The following is an 18,193-nucleotide window of genomic DNA, read 5'->3' on the forward strand; positions in this document are numbered from 1 at the left end:
CTCATAATTAACCTTTAACTTCATATCACAAGCTACTTCCCATTAAGTGTCAGGAAACGGCTCGTATTCTGATTCTTCGAAGAGAAACTGAAGAGAAGGCACAGAGCGCGGAAAACTAGCTCCTGTCAGAATTTCTCCTCAGTTGAAGTGCGCTGTGCGGTAGTCACGCACGCGCGTTAACTGTCAACACTGCTTCAAAAAGGAACAACTAGACCGCGCACCGCTCTAGCAGTGGTAGCGAACCGGTCTTTCTTGGAAAATGGCGGAACGACGTAATTCATGCAACACAAAGCGGAGGGACGATCTCCAACACGGATTCAGCCTCTTCCAACGTGGGTACTTCAGATCAGGTAATCTAATGGAGGCTGAGCGTTGTTTCTCAAGTCCCCCCATCCGATCCTTCTTGTGGATCTTGACAGCTCCATTGTAGACAATGGAGTGCTCCCTGCTTCTACGGGCCGGTAAAGGCCCGCAGAGCAACATTCCAACGTTTTACAAAAGCCTCTCGAAGCTCGAGGGGATTTAAATCCCCTCGAGCTTCGAGAAGCCTTTGTTTCATTTATTAGAACATTCTGCCCTCTAGTGGCAGAATGTTCTAATAGCCTTATAGCCCTTCGTAGCTGGGCTATACCGCTATTAAAGTCCCGCTGCTTTTGTTAAAGTCCCTCGCCTTCGCCTCGGGCCTTTAACGCTGCAGCGGGCCTTTAATAGCCGGTATAGCCCGCTACGGCGGGCTATAAGGCTATATTAAAGCCCGCTCCAGCCTTTACCAAGGTAGCGGCACTTTAATAGCCGGTATAGCCCAGCTACGAAGGGCTATAAGGCTATTAGAACATTCTGCCACTAGATGGCACAATGTTCTAACAAATAAAACAAAGGCTTCAGGGAGCGCGAGGGGATTGAAATCTCCTCATGCACCCTGCAGCCTTTGTTCACAGCCACAGCTGTGAACAAAGAAACATTGGAGCAGCCATTATAAGCCCGGAGCTACTCCATTGTTTTCAATGGAGCTCCCAACATTCCAATGTTCTAATATAGCCTTATAGCTCGCCATAGCAGGCTATACCTGCTATTAAATGCCAGCTCCAGCGTTAAAGGGCTTGACCGAAGGCGAGGGCCTTTAACAAGGGAGCGGGACTTTAAGAGCCGGTATAGCCCAGTTACGAAGGGCTATAAGGCTATTAGAACATTCTGCCACTAGAGGGCAGAATGTTCTAATAAATAAACCAAAAGCCTCTCGGACCCGAGGGGATTTAAATCCCCTTGAGTTCTGAGAGGCCTTTGTGAAAACAACACTGGAATGTTGCTTTGCGGGACTTTACTGGCCCGGAGAAGCTCGGAGCAATCCATTGTATTTAATGTAGTGATCCACATTCCAGTATTCTAATAATACATATGCTTTGGTAAAACTAATTTTTTAGATTTCACATTCATGTTGTGTAAAGATGGAGGGCTGGTTACATAGGACGCGCCAGATAGTGCTAATGCTTTTTTTCTGTATGCAAATAGATTGCGTATTTAACCATATTTTGAGGTGTTAACAATTTGCTGTTGCTAATTAAAGCTGACATATTTTGAGAACCTCCTGCTGTACTAAAGGAGCGTTTACTAGCCAAGCTACCACTTTATTAATGAGCACTTTACAGAAAGCTGTCATTTGCCAAACAATGTGATATTGGTATGCCTAATTTAGGCCTTGATAACAAGTTAAAGGCTACATTTCGAAACCCTGTGCAAACAGAAGTTTGCACAGGGATAGGATTTTCCTGCTGGGTGATAATTATCACTCTCTCTCGGTGTTACTTTTATAGATTCTTGCATATCAATGTGCCAAAATTCATTTGCGGAACAGACTCATGCAAAAAGGCAAAAGGTAGAAATTGTTGAGTTAATAACTGATTCTGCATGTTATACCTCGCTTTTTGTCTTCTATTGCACTCTCGGAATAAGAGGAGTTTAGCACGCCTGGTAAATACCACACCCTCAGGTAATAGTATTTACCACACGTGATATACACCACAACCCATGCCACCCAACTTCCTATGAGGGCCAAGGAGTAAAATGTCATTACAGCTGTACAAGGCCAGCAATTCAAAAAATTCAGAGTGGTCTCTTTAAAAAAAAAAAATCTCCAATTTGTAAATGTAGTTACATTTCGTGAAGAAATTGCAAACTGTCTGTAGAACCCTGATTTGTCAACGTGGCTCGCATAGGGAGTACTGCGGGGAGGAGAAGGGGGGGGGGGAGGTGGACTCGGACATACGATAGTACGGAGGAGAGTAGGTAAATAAATAAATACAACTATTTACCTTGCGCCCGCTGCATCGCCAACTCGGCGATGCAGTGCGCGCAATGTAAATAGTTTTATTTATTTATTTACTTACTTTCCTCCAATCCATCGTATGTCCAAGTTCACTATCCCCCACCCTGCCCCTCCACTACCCTGCCCCTCCCCCAGCCCACCCCGCAGCACTCCCTATGCATGCCGCCAGAATGTTGAAAAACTTGTAGTTCAGCTAAAATGGCCTTTCTGTAAAGTAATACATGAACAAAATCTGCCAGAGCTAATTAGCAAAAGAACATTTTTCATACTTCATAGTATAGTGAAAAAGGCTAAAAATTATTTACAGAAAAGAAATTGTTCCACGTGGTATATCATTCCCGCTTTTCATAACAGATGCATGCTATGCGCACATCATAATATGACGGAGAAAAAAACCCTACACTTTCGACGCAACGCATTTACACATTGCACAACTGGTACTGTGAGGCAAAAAGAATGCGTATCATATTGCCCGCAGATGCTTCGTGGCACATACCTTTCCATTTAGTTGGTGTGTATAGTAATATAAAGGCTTTTATTCTCAAATGCCTTTGGAAGGAGAGATTAGATTCTCGTTTTGGGATTTCATTTAGACTTCCCTCAGGACGGTCTGTTTTCACCATGATGTCAGGTTTTGCTCGACTGGATCTAATAGTTCAGGGAAGTCCAGTGTAGTATTGTGTTATATTGTTTCAGGGCCGGACTGGCTGCAGTGGGCATAGGGCGTTTCCCCAGGAGGCTGGAAGTGTCGGGGCAGGTTTTGCAGCGGTTGGGTACGTTTTTGTTACTGGGGGACGGTTTTGCAGCGGTGCTGCTATATCAGCCCCCAGTAACATAAGCAGCAGGAAGGCTGGTCCGTAAAAATTGCCAGGGCTGCTTTGGGTTCTCAGTACAGCACTGTATTGTGTTGTCTGTGTAGCGCTTACTTCCTCTATGTGAGATTCTGAAGCACTTATTCTCCTGGGCAGCATCCTACACTGTGTCGATGTGTAGCTAGAAGAGTGTTGTGATTGCTTTGAGCTCTTGTGGGAAGTGTTTCCATGTAGTGTGTGATGATCACTGAGGATCTATTATCGTGTTATAGAACGCGGAGCTCTGCAGTGTAATGGATGAAGAATGGAGAGAGACAGATGTGTATTTCCATAGTTTGTGGTATGCTGGCAGCCATGAATAGCTCTGTGGCCCCCTTTATTGTGTTGGCAGTTTTCTTTTATGTTCTCAGTTCAATTTTGTATGCGGACAGCGGACTGTGGCAGGAGGTCATTTGCCCCTGGATCCTACGGACCCACGGAGGTAACAGGCGTACAGAGTGAGAGGAAACCAGAGATCTGCCCTGATAGGCTGTGTTGCAGTCCTCCTTTATGTGATCATCATTATGTGACATCAGATAACAAGACTGCAGATGCACTATGTTATAATCATCCTTTTTCTCATTGTAAAATGTTGGTGCTCAGGTTATGTGACTATTTGCGACCTGTAGGGTGGACCATGTTAGATTCCTCCGACGACCAAGAGAACCATGTGGCAGATCTCGTCAGTCTTCGCAGGCCTATCTCAGTAATGAGTGGTTAGTTAAGCAGGCTTCCATAGCCTGTAAGGGTGTCCTGCAGTTATTAGCTAGGCTCCACCAGTCATGTTATATGACAGACAGGTCTGATACTGAATTGATATATGATATCGTATGGTGACATGGATTATATCAGGCATATATAGAATAACTGTTGTCCATCTTGTGGTTAATGGTAGGAGATAGGGCAGGAATAATAATGTTTACTATGTCTGTGATGCGTCTGGGGACTGTGGCTAGAGTCTGCAATCGCATTAGGAATGATGTGAGTCTTCAGGTGCCGAATAGCAGTTGATTCTTCTAATGTTGATTTCTAGGGCATATCCTATGGTTCAGATGGTGTAATGTTCGTATCCCATTTGTGTGCTAAAATCATTCTGAAGCAATGATGTGCATATGTCCCCAGTCGGAGTAGGCTGTCTCTTCCTGGCATGGTGTGCTGGTTGAGATTACTTCATACTTCTGCAATGTATTTATACAGATAAGAGGATTTTATTTTTCTGGATTCTAACTCAGTAAGATCGATGTAATTATCTCATGAACAACCATGTTTTCACTTCTCTTCTGAACTTTACATGCTCCTGGCTGCTTCGAATTTGGATAGCAATCAGTTTCAGAGCTTGACAGTTTATATCAAAAAGCACATCCACCTATGGATTGCTTTTTGTAAGGTGGTGTGATGATGCATGGTACTTGCAGGCAGCGCAGTGTTCTATTTTGCTTACACCGAACTGTTGATATTAAATTTGTAGGCATATTGGTGCTTTTCCTTGGGAGGAACTGTGGACTTTGCAAAGTGTTTCAAACATTGATCATCTAGCTTTATGTAGTTAGTGGGGTGTTTGCAAGACTTGTCCTCTATGGGGTAATGGCAAAGGTATAGTCTTGCTTCAGTACTTTAGATTTGTTCCTTGTTGTGTATGGTGAAACACAGCACGTCAAGGTATAGGCTACTGACATATTTGACCTTGGAGATCACAAGTGTGAGAATAGCTTGTAGTTTCTGTTGGTATCCAAGGTATGGGAAGATGTGTCACAGTCTAGAAGCTGCCCCTTGTGACTTTCGTTGAATGTGGTATCAGGGATAGATGATAGGCATCAGGGATAGAGTAGTGCTGGATGGATGTCACATTTTCAGGATAACCAATAAATAATTATATGAGATCCTTTTAAACTGAATTATATGTGTCTGATGTGGATATCTTTGACACCTGGAACTGATCCTGGCCATCTGAACTTAGATTGAGCACTCTTGAAATACCTGAACCTGGCAGCTTTTTGCTAAGCTACCAGATGTTTAACCACAGGTTAATTTAGTGACTACTGTGGTTCATCCTGACAAGGACTGTGGCTGTTGCATGAGAAGAGCTCACACTCCCCTCAACTAACAACCCTATTTCTCACATGGGCCAAATACCAACTCCGTCTCTTGGAAAAACAAAAATACAAGGGGGGCTGGTGGTTCAAAAAAGTGGGGCAATGATTGAGCGAGTAACCAAGTAGGAACTGAAGGAAAGTCTTGGAGAGTTTTTCTTGTTGTGTAAAAATCTAGGAAAAAAACAGTTCATTCAAAAGTTTAAGTGTCAAGAAATGTATCATAGAAATTGAAAAAGGGCTCAAATGGTGCATTTCACAGCTTTTTCCTATACTACAATACTTAATATTTCATGCCACTGGTCTCTACATATCCCTCCTCAACTGAACTCCTCTCAAACCCACATTAACACCAGTGCCTAGACCTGGCCTTTGCCCTTTACAAGCTGACACTCTGTTGCTTTTGCCCTAGGCCACATTGGTCACCAATTATGCAACAAACTAAATTGTAATTTCCCATCCCTCCTTACATTACATGACTTGTTGCCAAGGACAAATAAGAAATCCTGCACTGGCTGCTGTCTGAAAAGGATGAAGTGCATTTGAAAGTTAGTTTAAATGCTGGCATATGCTTGCATTCACACAGCTATATGGCATGAAGTCCTGCTGTATCATTGGAAGCATGCTAACCCCCTACCTCTGCCACTACATACAGCATCTGCCCTTGAATCAATGTCAGCCTAATTTTAACGAAAAACATGAATAGCACAGTGAATTAACAACAGTTTTCTCATAATTTATAGTTGTCCTACAACACACACTGCAGTTTGTTATATTCTGTGTTTCCATTTAGGAAATGATTTATTAAATCAAATGGTGCAGCCTCAAATAATTTTATCATTGACTGCTATTTTTCCCCAAAGTGTAAAGAACGCTTGTAATAACTAAGCAAGGATGTTATCAAAGTCAGCATATGGCAAGGAAAGTTCCACTCACCAAGCCTCTGTGGAACTATAAAAAGCTTTTTAAATGAAGTGGTGAAGAGAGGCCTGGGCTGGTGAGCGCGCAAATAGTGACCCCTCCCTATCCCCCTGGCGCTGTCTGAGGTAGACTGAGGGAGGAGGACTGATGGGCTGCAAAACATCTGCTGTTCCAGCAGTCCTGCATTTCATCCCAAATGTCCGCCATGGGAAAACAAATCTTTGCATCTGACAGACTGAAAGAGAAGTAATCACACAAGTAAGAAAAGCAGCTTCTCTTAAACATACCGCTGTACGTGTTCTCCATTCCTTGAGGCCAGTTTTCAAGCGCCAGAACGAGCGGCCTGACTCCTTCCCCAACCTGCCCCCCCCCCAGCACCACCCACTCCCACACTGATACAAAAGGAGCCATTCCCCATTTCATGTATTTGTATGGAGAATTGCTAACTATACCCTGGGCCACAGCAATAGTGCCCCAGGGCATACTTATGCGGCACTACTGAAACAGGCCACGCCCACCCCTCCTGGCGTTACAGCACTGGCTCGGACCCCGAGGACGAGGAAATCCTCGACCAGCACATCAGCAGTAGCACCCACTCCATCCTCCCTCCCTCTAAATAAGCACAGTCTCAGCTGTTTCACTACAAGCAGCCTGCTGCCCTTAACATTGAACTGCTCGGTGTGCCTTCTCCTTCCTCCTCCTCCATGAATGGTAGGTCAATGCCCCCAACGCTCATTAACACCAGCCTCCCTTGTAAGAAGATCTATATTTCTAATGCTGGCCTTCAAATGGAGACATTACCTATAGTCATTCTTAGAATAGTACGTTTACTTACCTTGTGAATAGCACAAACATGGCTTCACTTTTGAAACTGTGGGTCCCATATCCAGGTCTTTGCTCTAGCTAAAGACAGGTCGAACAGATATGGTACCAGAATATCTACTCATTTATATCATACTACCATAACACCATACCAAAAATAGTACCGACCTAAATATTGACTAGGAAGGTGCTCACAAACATAGTTACGATGCACTAAAAATGTTGGATCAGAATGATTCCTGCCTTCTTATCCTCCTTGATCTCTCGTCAGACTTTAATACTGTCAAGCATGACAGCCTCCTAGACCTACTGGAATGTAGGATGGGACTTTCGGGTACCATTATTAACTGGTTTGCCTCTTTTCTCCAGAACTGAACTCAAAGAATCAAGGTCATCATCTCTTTAACTTATTCATGGAACCTCTAACTGAATTGTTGAAATTATCAAAGATCCACTATCACATGTACACAAATGACACAATACTATATTTAAAAGTCTCTTCCCCTGAATATTGTTGATCTCTAAACTCAACTCTACCAAAAACGATGGTGGCTGGTAACCACCTCAAACTGAACGCTCTCAAAACAGAGTTCCTCCTAATTGCCCCCCTAAGCATGCACCGGACATCGCAGCGCAGAATGGATGAAACATCTAACAGTGTTGAATTGCGTACCACACTTTATTGAGTCAACAAGATCTCTGGGAATAATGCTGAACAAGAATCTGAACATGCAGGAGCACATCAGCTAAGCCACCAAAGGAGCGAACTTCCACATGAACATCTTATTAAAAATAAAACCTTTCCTTCCCTCGATGACCTCAAGGCATCTGTTCAAGCTCTAGTGATTCCCAGGTTGGACTATGGGAATGCAACCTTATGCGGCCTACTCAGAGCTAAGCTGGGGTCCGCTAAGGGCCTCCCTTAGCTCTGCTGCTAGGCTCCTTACAGGATCAAAAAGAAACATTCACATCACACCTGACTTGAAATCTCTTAACTGGCTTCCATATGAGGCAAATATTCATTTGAAAATTGCTGCATGACCCATAAAGCCCTGCATTACAACACTCTGAGATACCTTGCACAAAACCTACAGCTGTCAGGTGGCATCAGAGTATCAAGAGGCACTAGTTCCCCGCTGCTGAAACCACCAACATTTTGCAAAAAGAAAACATGCAACTGAGCCTTTTCAGGCATGGCCCCGCGAATCTGGAACACACTTCCTTCTGAAATCGGAGCGAGCCCCTCTACTGCTTTATTAAAAACAGAAGTTAAAAAGGTTACTGATGGACACATTTATGCAGTAGAATGCAGGATCTATTCTCCGGGCAGGATTTACCCCTTAGCTTGCACCCATGCCTATTTCTCGCAGATTACACGCGTATTCTGTTTTACTGGTTTTTGTCAACCTGCGACCTGAGCTTTTCTCTCCAGAGACTCTCCCTTACCATGTTCCCCCTTAATGATGTTTCAGTATTTTTATACTTGTCATCTTGATAAATGTAAATTGTTCTGTTACCCACAAGGGTCATGTTCACACTATATAAAACTTAATAAATAAGAAAAAGAAAAATAATCAAATATATAGTCTACCATCTTCTGGTATCATGAAAGTAAAAATCGACACTCGCCATAGAATCGTTGAGCAGGTAACGGAGTTTGTTAGAGGTTGCGTAGAAGAATTGAATATGTGAATCTTATCTTCCGAAATATTCTGGACAAAATACTGCTCTTTGTACAAGCTAAGCAAAAATTTGAAGTGTGAGAAAAAACAGACTGCCAGTTAAAACCTAATTAAAAGTGAGGAGTTCACAGTACAAAGCAAACGAATCAGAAAATGAATATATTTTGTAATGCATGCAGCTGATAGAAATGAAATCTAGATAAGGCGAACAATCTGTTTGTCCAGACGCAGTAGAGTCAAAATATTCAGTGTCTTTAGCGAAATCATTAAAATGAAATAGCTGTTATTTGGATCAGCTTGTTTAAAAAAATCAGACCCATTTTACTAATAAATGAAATCACTATTGGTAGCAGCATATAAATAAAAAATGATGATTTTACCTTTTAATATTTATGAAAAACATATCTCCATCCAGCGTATGTCTTTGCAGAATTACATGCCACATTTGCCACATAAATACCACATCCCCACCACTGCTAAAAGTTCGACCTCACCAACAGTTATTAATAAGACAGCAGGCTGGAAACATTTTCACACTTTGCGGCATATTTATCATAGGGTTGTGTTGCTCTTGCACCACGCAGCGGATTGCAAAAGCGACACAACCCTTACGTTTGATATAAAAAGCCACGCAAAGCCCCCTTCCATGACCCTGAGTGGCTTGATATATTCAAAGTCACGCAACACAGCGCTAATCGCTGCACTGCGTTTCTCTGACCCAGGGAGGCGTTCGATGGGTGGAGCGTGGGTGTTCCCACGCATCCGCCCATGAAGTTTGAAACATTTCCACATTTGCCAATAATGATGGACCTGGGAATGTGTCAGAATGCTACACATTCCCAGGAGAGACGTAACAAGGAGAAATATCTTTATTTCTACTCGTTACTTCTTTTTTCTATGTGTGCTGAACTGTACAGCACACATATAGGAAAGTGTGCAGGAAGGTGTGCCTTCCTGCACAAAAACAATCCTGCTTACTGCACAGGCACCCTTGCACCATGGTACAAGATGCCTGCGTGGCCGCTAGGCAGCACATCGTGTGACAGTGCTAAGAAAAGTCAGGAATGTACCGTATTATGTCAAATAAGACACATTCTGGCCCTTTCCCTGTCACACAGCGCAGCAAGGTGACTTGCTGCACTGTGATGCGCTGCATGACTTTTTGGTAAATATTACCCACTGAGTGTAAACTTAGCTACAGCCTGATTACTTCTTATTAGCACTCCAATGCATACACTGCATGCAATCCCTGCAGCGCTTGTGTGAGATCAACATAAACACAGAAGTGGAAACCTGTCGGCAGATGTACAGCACACCTCCAGAATATTTATGAACATCTGCAGAACAATGCTGAGAGGACTGAGCTGCATTCATTTGCATTGCCATTGTTGGGCTGTTGGAGATCGTTCTATTGGCATGTGACTTTAAATGCCACAATAGCTTATTTGGCCACAATACAGACAAACACAAGAAAGTCACCTCTTTTGCACCATTCTGCCTCCCCTCACTTCTTTTTGAGGCATATCTTCCAACTAATGTTTTTACAGCCTTCCCTTGTGTATCTGCAACCTTTTAGACTCTTAATTAGTCGGTACTTTCCTGTCCACATTGATTTCTCTTCAGTGAGAGCCAAGTCCTGAGATTGGGCACAGATCCCACCCTGCAGTCGTATTTTTCCATGGCGCTTCCTTCGCTAATATATTGTAGTTCTGTCAATGCTTGTCATCTGGGGAAGGCATTAACAGCTAGACGCTACCAATTACTCCTAAAATCAATTCTGTTCTATTTATAAGGCTTTTACATAATTAGGTCCATTTTGTTAACAGTTTAAGATTGCTTTCTGTAGACACTGCATAAAAATAGAGGCCTGTGCTTGCTTTAAGATGAGATTGGAAAAAGTGCAGTTTTGTCATGATTTATGCTACTACTGTGCATTCAACTTCCACTCCGCCCCTCTAATTCTCGTATTTATTTGTTTGCAGATTCCTAGCAAATACGACATTTAGTGGCCTTAGTGGACACATCAAGGTGACAGAGTCTTCCATTATTAAGTCAGAAGACCATTACTTCATTTGGAACCTGCAGCACGATCCCATTGGAAATCCCATGTGGACGCGACTAGGAAGTTGGCATGAGGAAAAAATTATCATCGATTATGGGCTGTGGCCAGATCAAGCTCAGCGGCACAAAAACCACTTCCAGCAGCCACCACGGTTACACTTGCGCGTTGTGACTTTGATAGAGCCCCCGTTCGTCTTCACGCGGAATGTTGACGATGACGGACAGTGTCCAGCAGGCCAGCTCTGTCTAGATCCATTGACCAATGACTCCACAGTCCTCGATAGCCTGTTCGAAGGCCTCCAAAGTGGCAACAACTCTGTGCCCATCAAGTTCAAGAAGTGCTGTTATGGCTACTGCATCGACTTGTTAGAGAAACTGTCAGAGGATATGAATTTTGATTTTGACATGTACATTGTCGGGGATGGGAAGTATGGGGCGTGGAAGAACGGCCACTGGACAGGACTGGTGGGGGATCTGCTGAGTGGAAACGCTCACTTGGCGGTGACGTCATTCAGCATCAACACTGCCCGAAGCCAGGTGATCGATTTCACAAGTCCATTTTTTTCAACCAGCCTTGGCATCTTAGTAAGGACGAAAGATACTGCTGCCCCCATAGGAGCATTCATGTGGCCTCTTCACTGGACCATGTGGCTGGGCATATTTGTTTCACTTCACATCACTGCTATTTTTCTTACCTTGTACGAATGGAAGAGCCCGTTTGGGATGACACCAAAAGGTCGAAACCGGACCAAGGTTTTTTCCTTCTCCTCCGCACTCAACGTCTGTTACTCCATTTTGTTTGGTAGAACAGCAGCCATCAAGACCCCAAAATGCTGGACTGGGAGATTTCTCATGAATCTCTGGGCCATCTTTTGTTTATTTTGTTTGTCAACCTACACTGCAAACTTGGCTGCTGTCATGGTAGGAGAGAAAATATACGAAGAGCTTTCTGGAATTCACGACCCAAAGGTAAGTTTATTTTTAGAATATTATGTTACACCTGAAAACAAAATGTCAATGTGTAAGATTTATTAGAATGTTTTTTATTTTAAAGAAAATATGAAATCGCATGATGGTTATGATATTTTCCTTATTTGTAAAGCTTAAGCCTATCAAACACTATCTGTTTTTGTAATATCATTAAACTAAAGCGTTGGAAGCATTTGCCACTAGCAAGCACTGGAGTCCACCAGGCCACATGACTTGAAATGAAGGCATGCTAATAAATTGTGTTCCAAGACTCACTGGGTGGGATGCTTTTAATGACATTTTTTCCACTCTATGCAAGAAGGATAATTCAAGATTTGCTAATTTTATCTCTGAATTATCATGCTCATCTTCACCTAAGACCATACATGCATATCATACAACCACATGCCTTCAGTCAAATGAAACAAATTTAGAAGATATTGAAATTTGTACAGGTACATAGTGAACTGTGTAGTAAAATATACTCGAAACATCTTACATCCTCAATACTCTGTGATATTATAATATTGGGTAAATTCCAGCCGCGGTTCATGCAGGTAATAGTGGTGGGGCGGTGGGGCAGGGTAAGGGTGGATTTCGAGGGACGATGCAGAGGGAAAAATAATTATTTATTTAATTTCCCCTCTGCATCGTCCCTCGAAATCCCCCCTTACACCGCCCCACCGCTGTTACCTGCACGGACCGCGGCTGGTAAATTCATCTGCCCTTAAAATCCATCAAGGTTGAATTTGCAATCAGTTCATGAATTGAATCCTGCAGAGAGGTATTGCATAAAGGGCCCTTTCTAGAAATGAAATATCAAGTCCCTACTTGTGCCGAAAGCTGTTGAGAATTGGATCGAAATTGGCTGTTCTCTTAATTACTCAATTTGAATAATTTGAACAAATATGTTTGCATTTCCTTAAATGTAACTTCTCAATCTCTTCTTTATTGTTGCTTTTTTTTAATAATAATCATAACCATCCTAGAAATTTACTGTGTTCACACATTCTTTTCAATAACTTTTGAAGATCTGGTCTTCCACCGCTTTGCTCAATTTGAGACACAATGAATCCTAATTTATTTATGAGGTCTGAATATATCATAAAAGTCTGGCTACTGAACCACGTCTTCAGTCAAGGTTTGCACGGGATGTCACACAGTGATCCATAATCTTATCCTCCTAACAGAGTCAGTTTCCTTTTAAGGCATGACAGCCCTTATGAAAAAAATAACCAGGCAAAGCTCTGCTCTTAATACTTCATGTTTCATCAAGGGAACACCCTCACAGACAGGACTACTGTTGACCAACTTTAAAGTAATAGTGAGAGTAAATGAATAACCATCTGAGCAATGTGGAATTAATATTGTTGTTATTTGTTTTTAAAACCACCTTTTTTGGAGAGAATCATAATAAATCTGCTCCGTTGTTTAAGGATCTAGATTTTAAATAGTTTTATGCCATTTCCAGTTGATAAACTGATTAACCCAAACATCGAGTAGACAGTAAATTGAGGCTATCCCGTTTTTAATTTGTTTAAATACCAATATTTTATTCTTGCCTGAGATTAACCGTAACAACCTTTGCTCTGGATAAGGTGAGGTTTTTTAAAAGTTCCTTCTAATAACTAGATGGCTAGAGAGCACATCTAGTCAATGTTATAACGATACTAAAATCTGGTAAACAATTAAAGCATCAGCCACACTACATGAGGCTTGTGAGCTAGTCATGCAAGGTGTAGGGGAGAAACCCTGTTTGCAACAAAGTCTGGTTTCAGTAGGAACAAATAAGGTGCCAAGTTGATCTGTGTTGAGGATCATTATTAGTGTAGATTACCCTAGTCTGACTGCTTACTTCTGCTGACTGTATTTCCAACTAAAGCAATTCCAGTAGGTGCAGAAAATGATCTTTTGCAGACTCCCGTCACCTGCAACCTGTGCAAACAGCCAGCACTGAGTCGTTCCTATCCACCCGGAAATTGATGCTATGCTGGTCTCAAATCTTCCAATGAGGCATCTAATATCTACACCATTTAAAGCATCCTTTCCGGGACATAAGAACAATTATTAAATATCAGCTTGCTGTAAACATTGACTGTGCGGTGATCACAGAGAGGGCTTAGTTTAATGGACAGAAATATGGTGGATATACCCTCTGGACCATGGACGTAAAAAACATATCTGATTGAAATTAATTTATCAATCAGCTTAGTGTTGGCAAACGTTTACATTGGTAAAGCCTTACCGTAGCTCTCATCTGTGTTTATTATTACTGAAATATTAAGTATTTTTGTGTGGTGTACATATTCTCTCTCAGTTTTCTCTGAGTCAACAAAAGAAAGAGACATGGAACTCTTCATGTACTTACATTTGCCCTTCCCTCTATGCAGTAGCCTTGGTCACTCAGTGACATAAAATTATTGGGTTACTTTTGTCTGTGTCTCAGACAGAGTGACCCTTTATTTTGCTTAGTAAAAGATATTTCCAGTTTGATAATATGTGTCCATGTTTTCTCTTTTGTAGTGCACCAAACATGCTTGTTTCAGAGACGTTTGAAGGCATGGGCAAAGTGGGCTCTGGTCCAGGGCCCCAGCCTTTCAGGGGGTCCCCTGCCAGCTCTGTTCTGCAGAGAGTCTTTCCCTGATGACCTTGAATACTTCCAAATTGTTTTAAATACCACTTTCCTATAATTTATTTCTAATGTGGGAGTATATTATCGACATTTTGAAGAGAAATGTGTTTAGGTAAAAATACAGCATGCTTAAGTAAAAAAGCTTCTTTTAGATCAAAAGAGGACCTCACATATGAGAAATGGGAGGGTATCTCAGTGATTATTTGCAGTAATTTTAGTGAGCTGCTGCTGTGTTACAACATTGAAAACACACCTCTCTATCCCTGACTATTAGACCTAAAATCATTTAGAATTTGGAGGAGTGTGCCTGTACACTGTCAGTGACCTGGCCAAAGAGGGCAAGAAAGAGGTGAAACTGTTTCATAACTTCAAAGCTATTCTGAACAGGGGCCCCCAAAATACGTTTGGCCCAAAATCCTTAAACTGTCCCTCAATCAATCAATCAATCAGGCATTTGTTAAGCGCGACTACTCACCCGTAAGGGTCTCCAGGCGCTGGGGGGGGGGGATTAGCAGGCTCCAGTCCATCAAGGGGGGGTCTGTCGAAGAGCCAGGTTTTGAGGTTTCTTGCGAAGATGGAGAGCAATGTTGGTAATGTAAGTAATGTAAGGTGGAGCGGCAGGGCGTTCCAGGCTCGGGCCACGAGGAAGGAGAAGGAGCAGCCTCCCGTTCTTGTCTTTCTGGTGCGGGGGACCACAGCGTAGGAGAGCTGGGCAGATTGTAGGGTCCTCTGGGGTGCGTGGAATTTGAGTCGGCTGTTCAGGTATGCTGGTCCGGTGTCGTGGAGGGTCTTGCTGGCGTGGGTGACTCTAGCTTCGATTGGGAGCCAGTGGAGTGTGCGCATGTGCTGGGAGATGTGGAAGTGTCTTGGCAGGTTGAAGACCAGTCTTGCGGTGGCGTTCTGGATGTTCTGTAGCTTGCGGGTGTGGTTTTTGTTTTTTCCGGTGTAGAGTACGTTGCCGTTGTCGAGTCTGCTGGCTTGTTTGTAGAGTTTTGCTTGTAAGCCTTTGAAATGAATTTATTCAGATTTTTCGTGATGGTAGAGAGAAGGGTTTCATACTAAACATAAGAAGGCTGTGTTTTTCTACTAAAAACCTATGTGTTTAGTATTTGAAGATTGATGAGTTTTATTTCTGTCATAGGTCTTTCTAATGTATGTGTGGTAATGGATTATATTTACAGGGTCCATTTCTCTTAGTTTTTAATTAACACATATCTCAGAATCTGTCCATTGTCAAATATGTGACTTTAATTTCCAAGTAAAAAGGACGACAATTGTCACTACCATAGGCAGTGTTCTACTGAACAACACCTGGGAAAAGTCCCACAAACTAACTCAGGAATAGTCAATAATTATCCTCAAATTAGTAAATGTATCATAGGCAGGCATATCATCTTTTATTACTCCATTAATGGAATTTATATTATAAAAATTGCCCAATCTCACAACTTCCTCCCAAGTTTATTCACTTTCTTGAAAGGTAAAAAGAGAAACCGTGTGATCCACTATCCATGCAGTTTTAATTGATCTTCGTAAAACTCCTGATTAGCTACTCCTTAGTTCAGAAATGATCCATACTGAATATTAATCTTCTCAGAAGCTGTCTAGTGCCATTTGTTACCCTTTTTTATTCGTTTTTTTCATTAACTTGTCAAATTGTTGAACCCTCAGAAAGAGAATGATTTATGTGCATTGACTCTCATGACCGCCTCTATGTGTAGGCTACTTAGGCTGGTGCCTATGATGCCTAGCTGCGGCCGGTGCACGTAAGAGCGGTTGGGGGGGACATATGACGATGAGCGAGAATAAAATATAAGCGCAAGGTAATTGGTTTTCTTTTTTTAAAATGTTATTCACCCTCATTGTCGTATGTCGTCTCCCCAGACCCACCACTCTTACCTACACTGACTGCGGTCGGGAAATGTCACTGCTAAGAAGTGCCCGTTTTCAAGAAGAGTGAGGGTTAGGCCTCACAATGCAAACTGGGCTCCTACTGACATTTCTTTGTTTGTGTGGTACCCTATAAATTCTTGTACTTTTAGAGACCACATTTGTCCAAAGAACAGAGCACTAAAACTGTTTCATATGCAGGTTCAATGTTCTCAACCTCTGACTATCTGTCCCTGGCTGTTAATGTTTTTCTGCCGGGCATTTCTAAGGTGGGTTGGAGCCTTTGGAAGTCGTTTTTTAGGGTAGGGGCTGGCGCCTCTGCAACTTTCTGGAATATTCTCGGGAAATTAGAGCATGCATTGGTGGGGCTTAAGGGGAAACAGAGAGATAAAAGAGAGAGGAGGAAGGGAGTAGGGCTAGTATAAACATTGTTTCCAGGGCTGCTCTTGGTAAACAGTTCAGCACTACTGACTGTTCTGTGGGTCTTTTATTGTGATGCGTGTTATGGAGCTGGCCTTTTGTCCCCAACATGGTTGGCTTCGGCCTTCTACTGTCTTAGACTCAATTAGTATGCATTTCGTGCACTTTGAAAGCCAGTTCACTGACAGTCATATATATTTTACCAGCACATAAATGCACTCAAGCATACACAGTTCAAGTCACAAAGGTAAGTCTCTTATTTGAAGTCTGTAATCACATCTGGTCCACTCAAGTCAAATTCTTCAACATCGGTTTTTACTCCAAAGACAACTTTTCATACAGTGTTGTCCAACATACGCCTCAGGCGACTCATGTTTCATCCTCCTGGACATTTTCATGGCTATAAATATGGTGACAAGTCCAAACCAAGCTCACAGTCTCTCCAAGCTTGATGATTGCAAGATGCATACACAGTTCCGTACATCTCAGAGGTCACCCTAACCTATTTAGTTTTAGGAAACACCTTAAGACCTGACTGTTTTCTTTCCCCCAGTGATATGCTCTGTTATATGCTCTTGCCTTAGTGTTTATGTTTAGCAGATACCAGCGCTAGGACGCCCCTGGGCATTCGTGCACTATATAAAACTATTCAATATCAGTATAAATACCTGCACACATCACATCCACATCAGGTTCACATGTGGCCTCTAAATTCATTGCCCTCCCTTCCACTGTCTTGGATGTATACCGATCTCACATCTTCTGTACTCATTGAGGACACACATGTAGCATGCAGACTATATGCGTTCTAGACCAGTTCACATGGACTTCGCTTCTTTGCACTGCTGCTCCTTTTGTGGAGAATAGCATGGAATTAGCTTAATCTCACCATGGGTTCCTGCATGTGTTGCACTCAGTACTAGTTGCTGTGTGTTAGTGCTGCTTTGAAAAGTAGTGTAGTTTACACATGAACAGTTAACTCCTCTGTACATTTGCTCAGTTTTAAGAAGAGTCAAACATGTTAGCACCAACGTATTACTTGTTTATGGCGCTAATTACAATCATTTTGAGAGAACTCCTTAAATAATGAGAAGTTTTTGCTGGTACTGTTTGTATCACCACAATGAAACGTAGCACTTTCGAACTGTGATACAAAGTATTGGCAGGGCCGTGCTGGCCGTAGCAGGCATTGGGCATTTCCCCAGGAGGCTGGAAGGCTGGGGGCCGATTTTGCAGTGGAGGGGGCCGTTTTTGTTACTGCGGGCCGGTTTCTGCAGAGGTACTGCTGTATCGGCCCCCAGTAACAGAAGCAGCAGGGGTGCTTGTCCTTCAAAATTCCCTGGTCTGCTCTGGGTTCCTAGTCCAGCCCTTAGTATTGGAGTGGGCCTCTACTGCCTTTGTCTAGAGCTGCCCTGATCTAGATTAACCCCTTCAGTGCCCATGACGAGATAGTCTCGTCATGGAGCGCGGTTGCGCTGTGCCCATGACGAGACTATCTCGTCATGAACCCCGCCCGCTAATGAAACGCCCGG

General features: G+C 42.7%; 1 protein-coding gene across 1 annotated transcript in view; it reads left to right on the forward strand.

The window, feature by feature from the left end:
• Positions 1-18,193, forward strand: part of GRIN3A (glutamate ionotropic receptor NMDA type subunit 3A) — a 567,581-nt gene that overhangs the window by 216,354 nt on the left and 333,034 nt on the right. The window contains exon 3 of the mRNA XM_085641297.1: positions 10,672-11,719. Coding sequence (XP_085497423.1) covers positions 10,672-11,719 — 1,048 coding nt within the window. The remainder of the gene's footprint in view (positions 1-10,671; positions 11,720-18,193) is intronic.

Source organism: Triturus cristatus, chromosome 2_2 (genome assembly GCF_964204655.1).
Source record: "Triturus cristatus chromosome 2_2, aTriCri1.1, whole genome shotgun sequence".
Classification (NCBI taxonomy): Eukaryota; Metazoa; Chordata; class Amphibia; order Caudata; family Salamandridae; genus Triturus; species Triturus cristatus.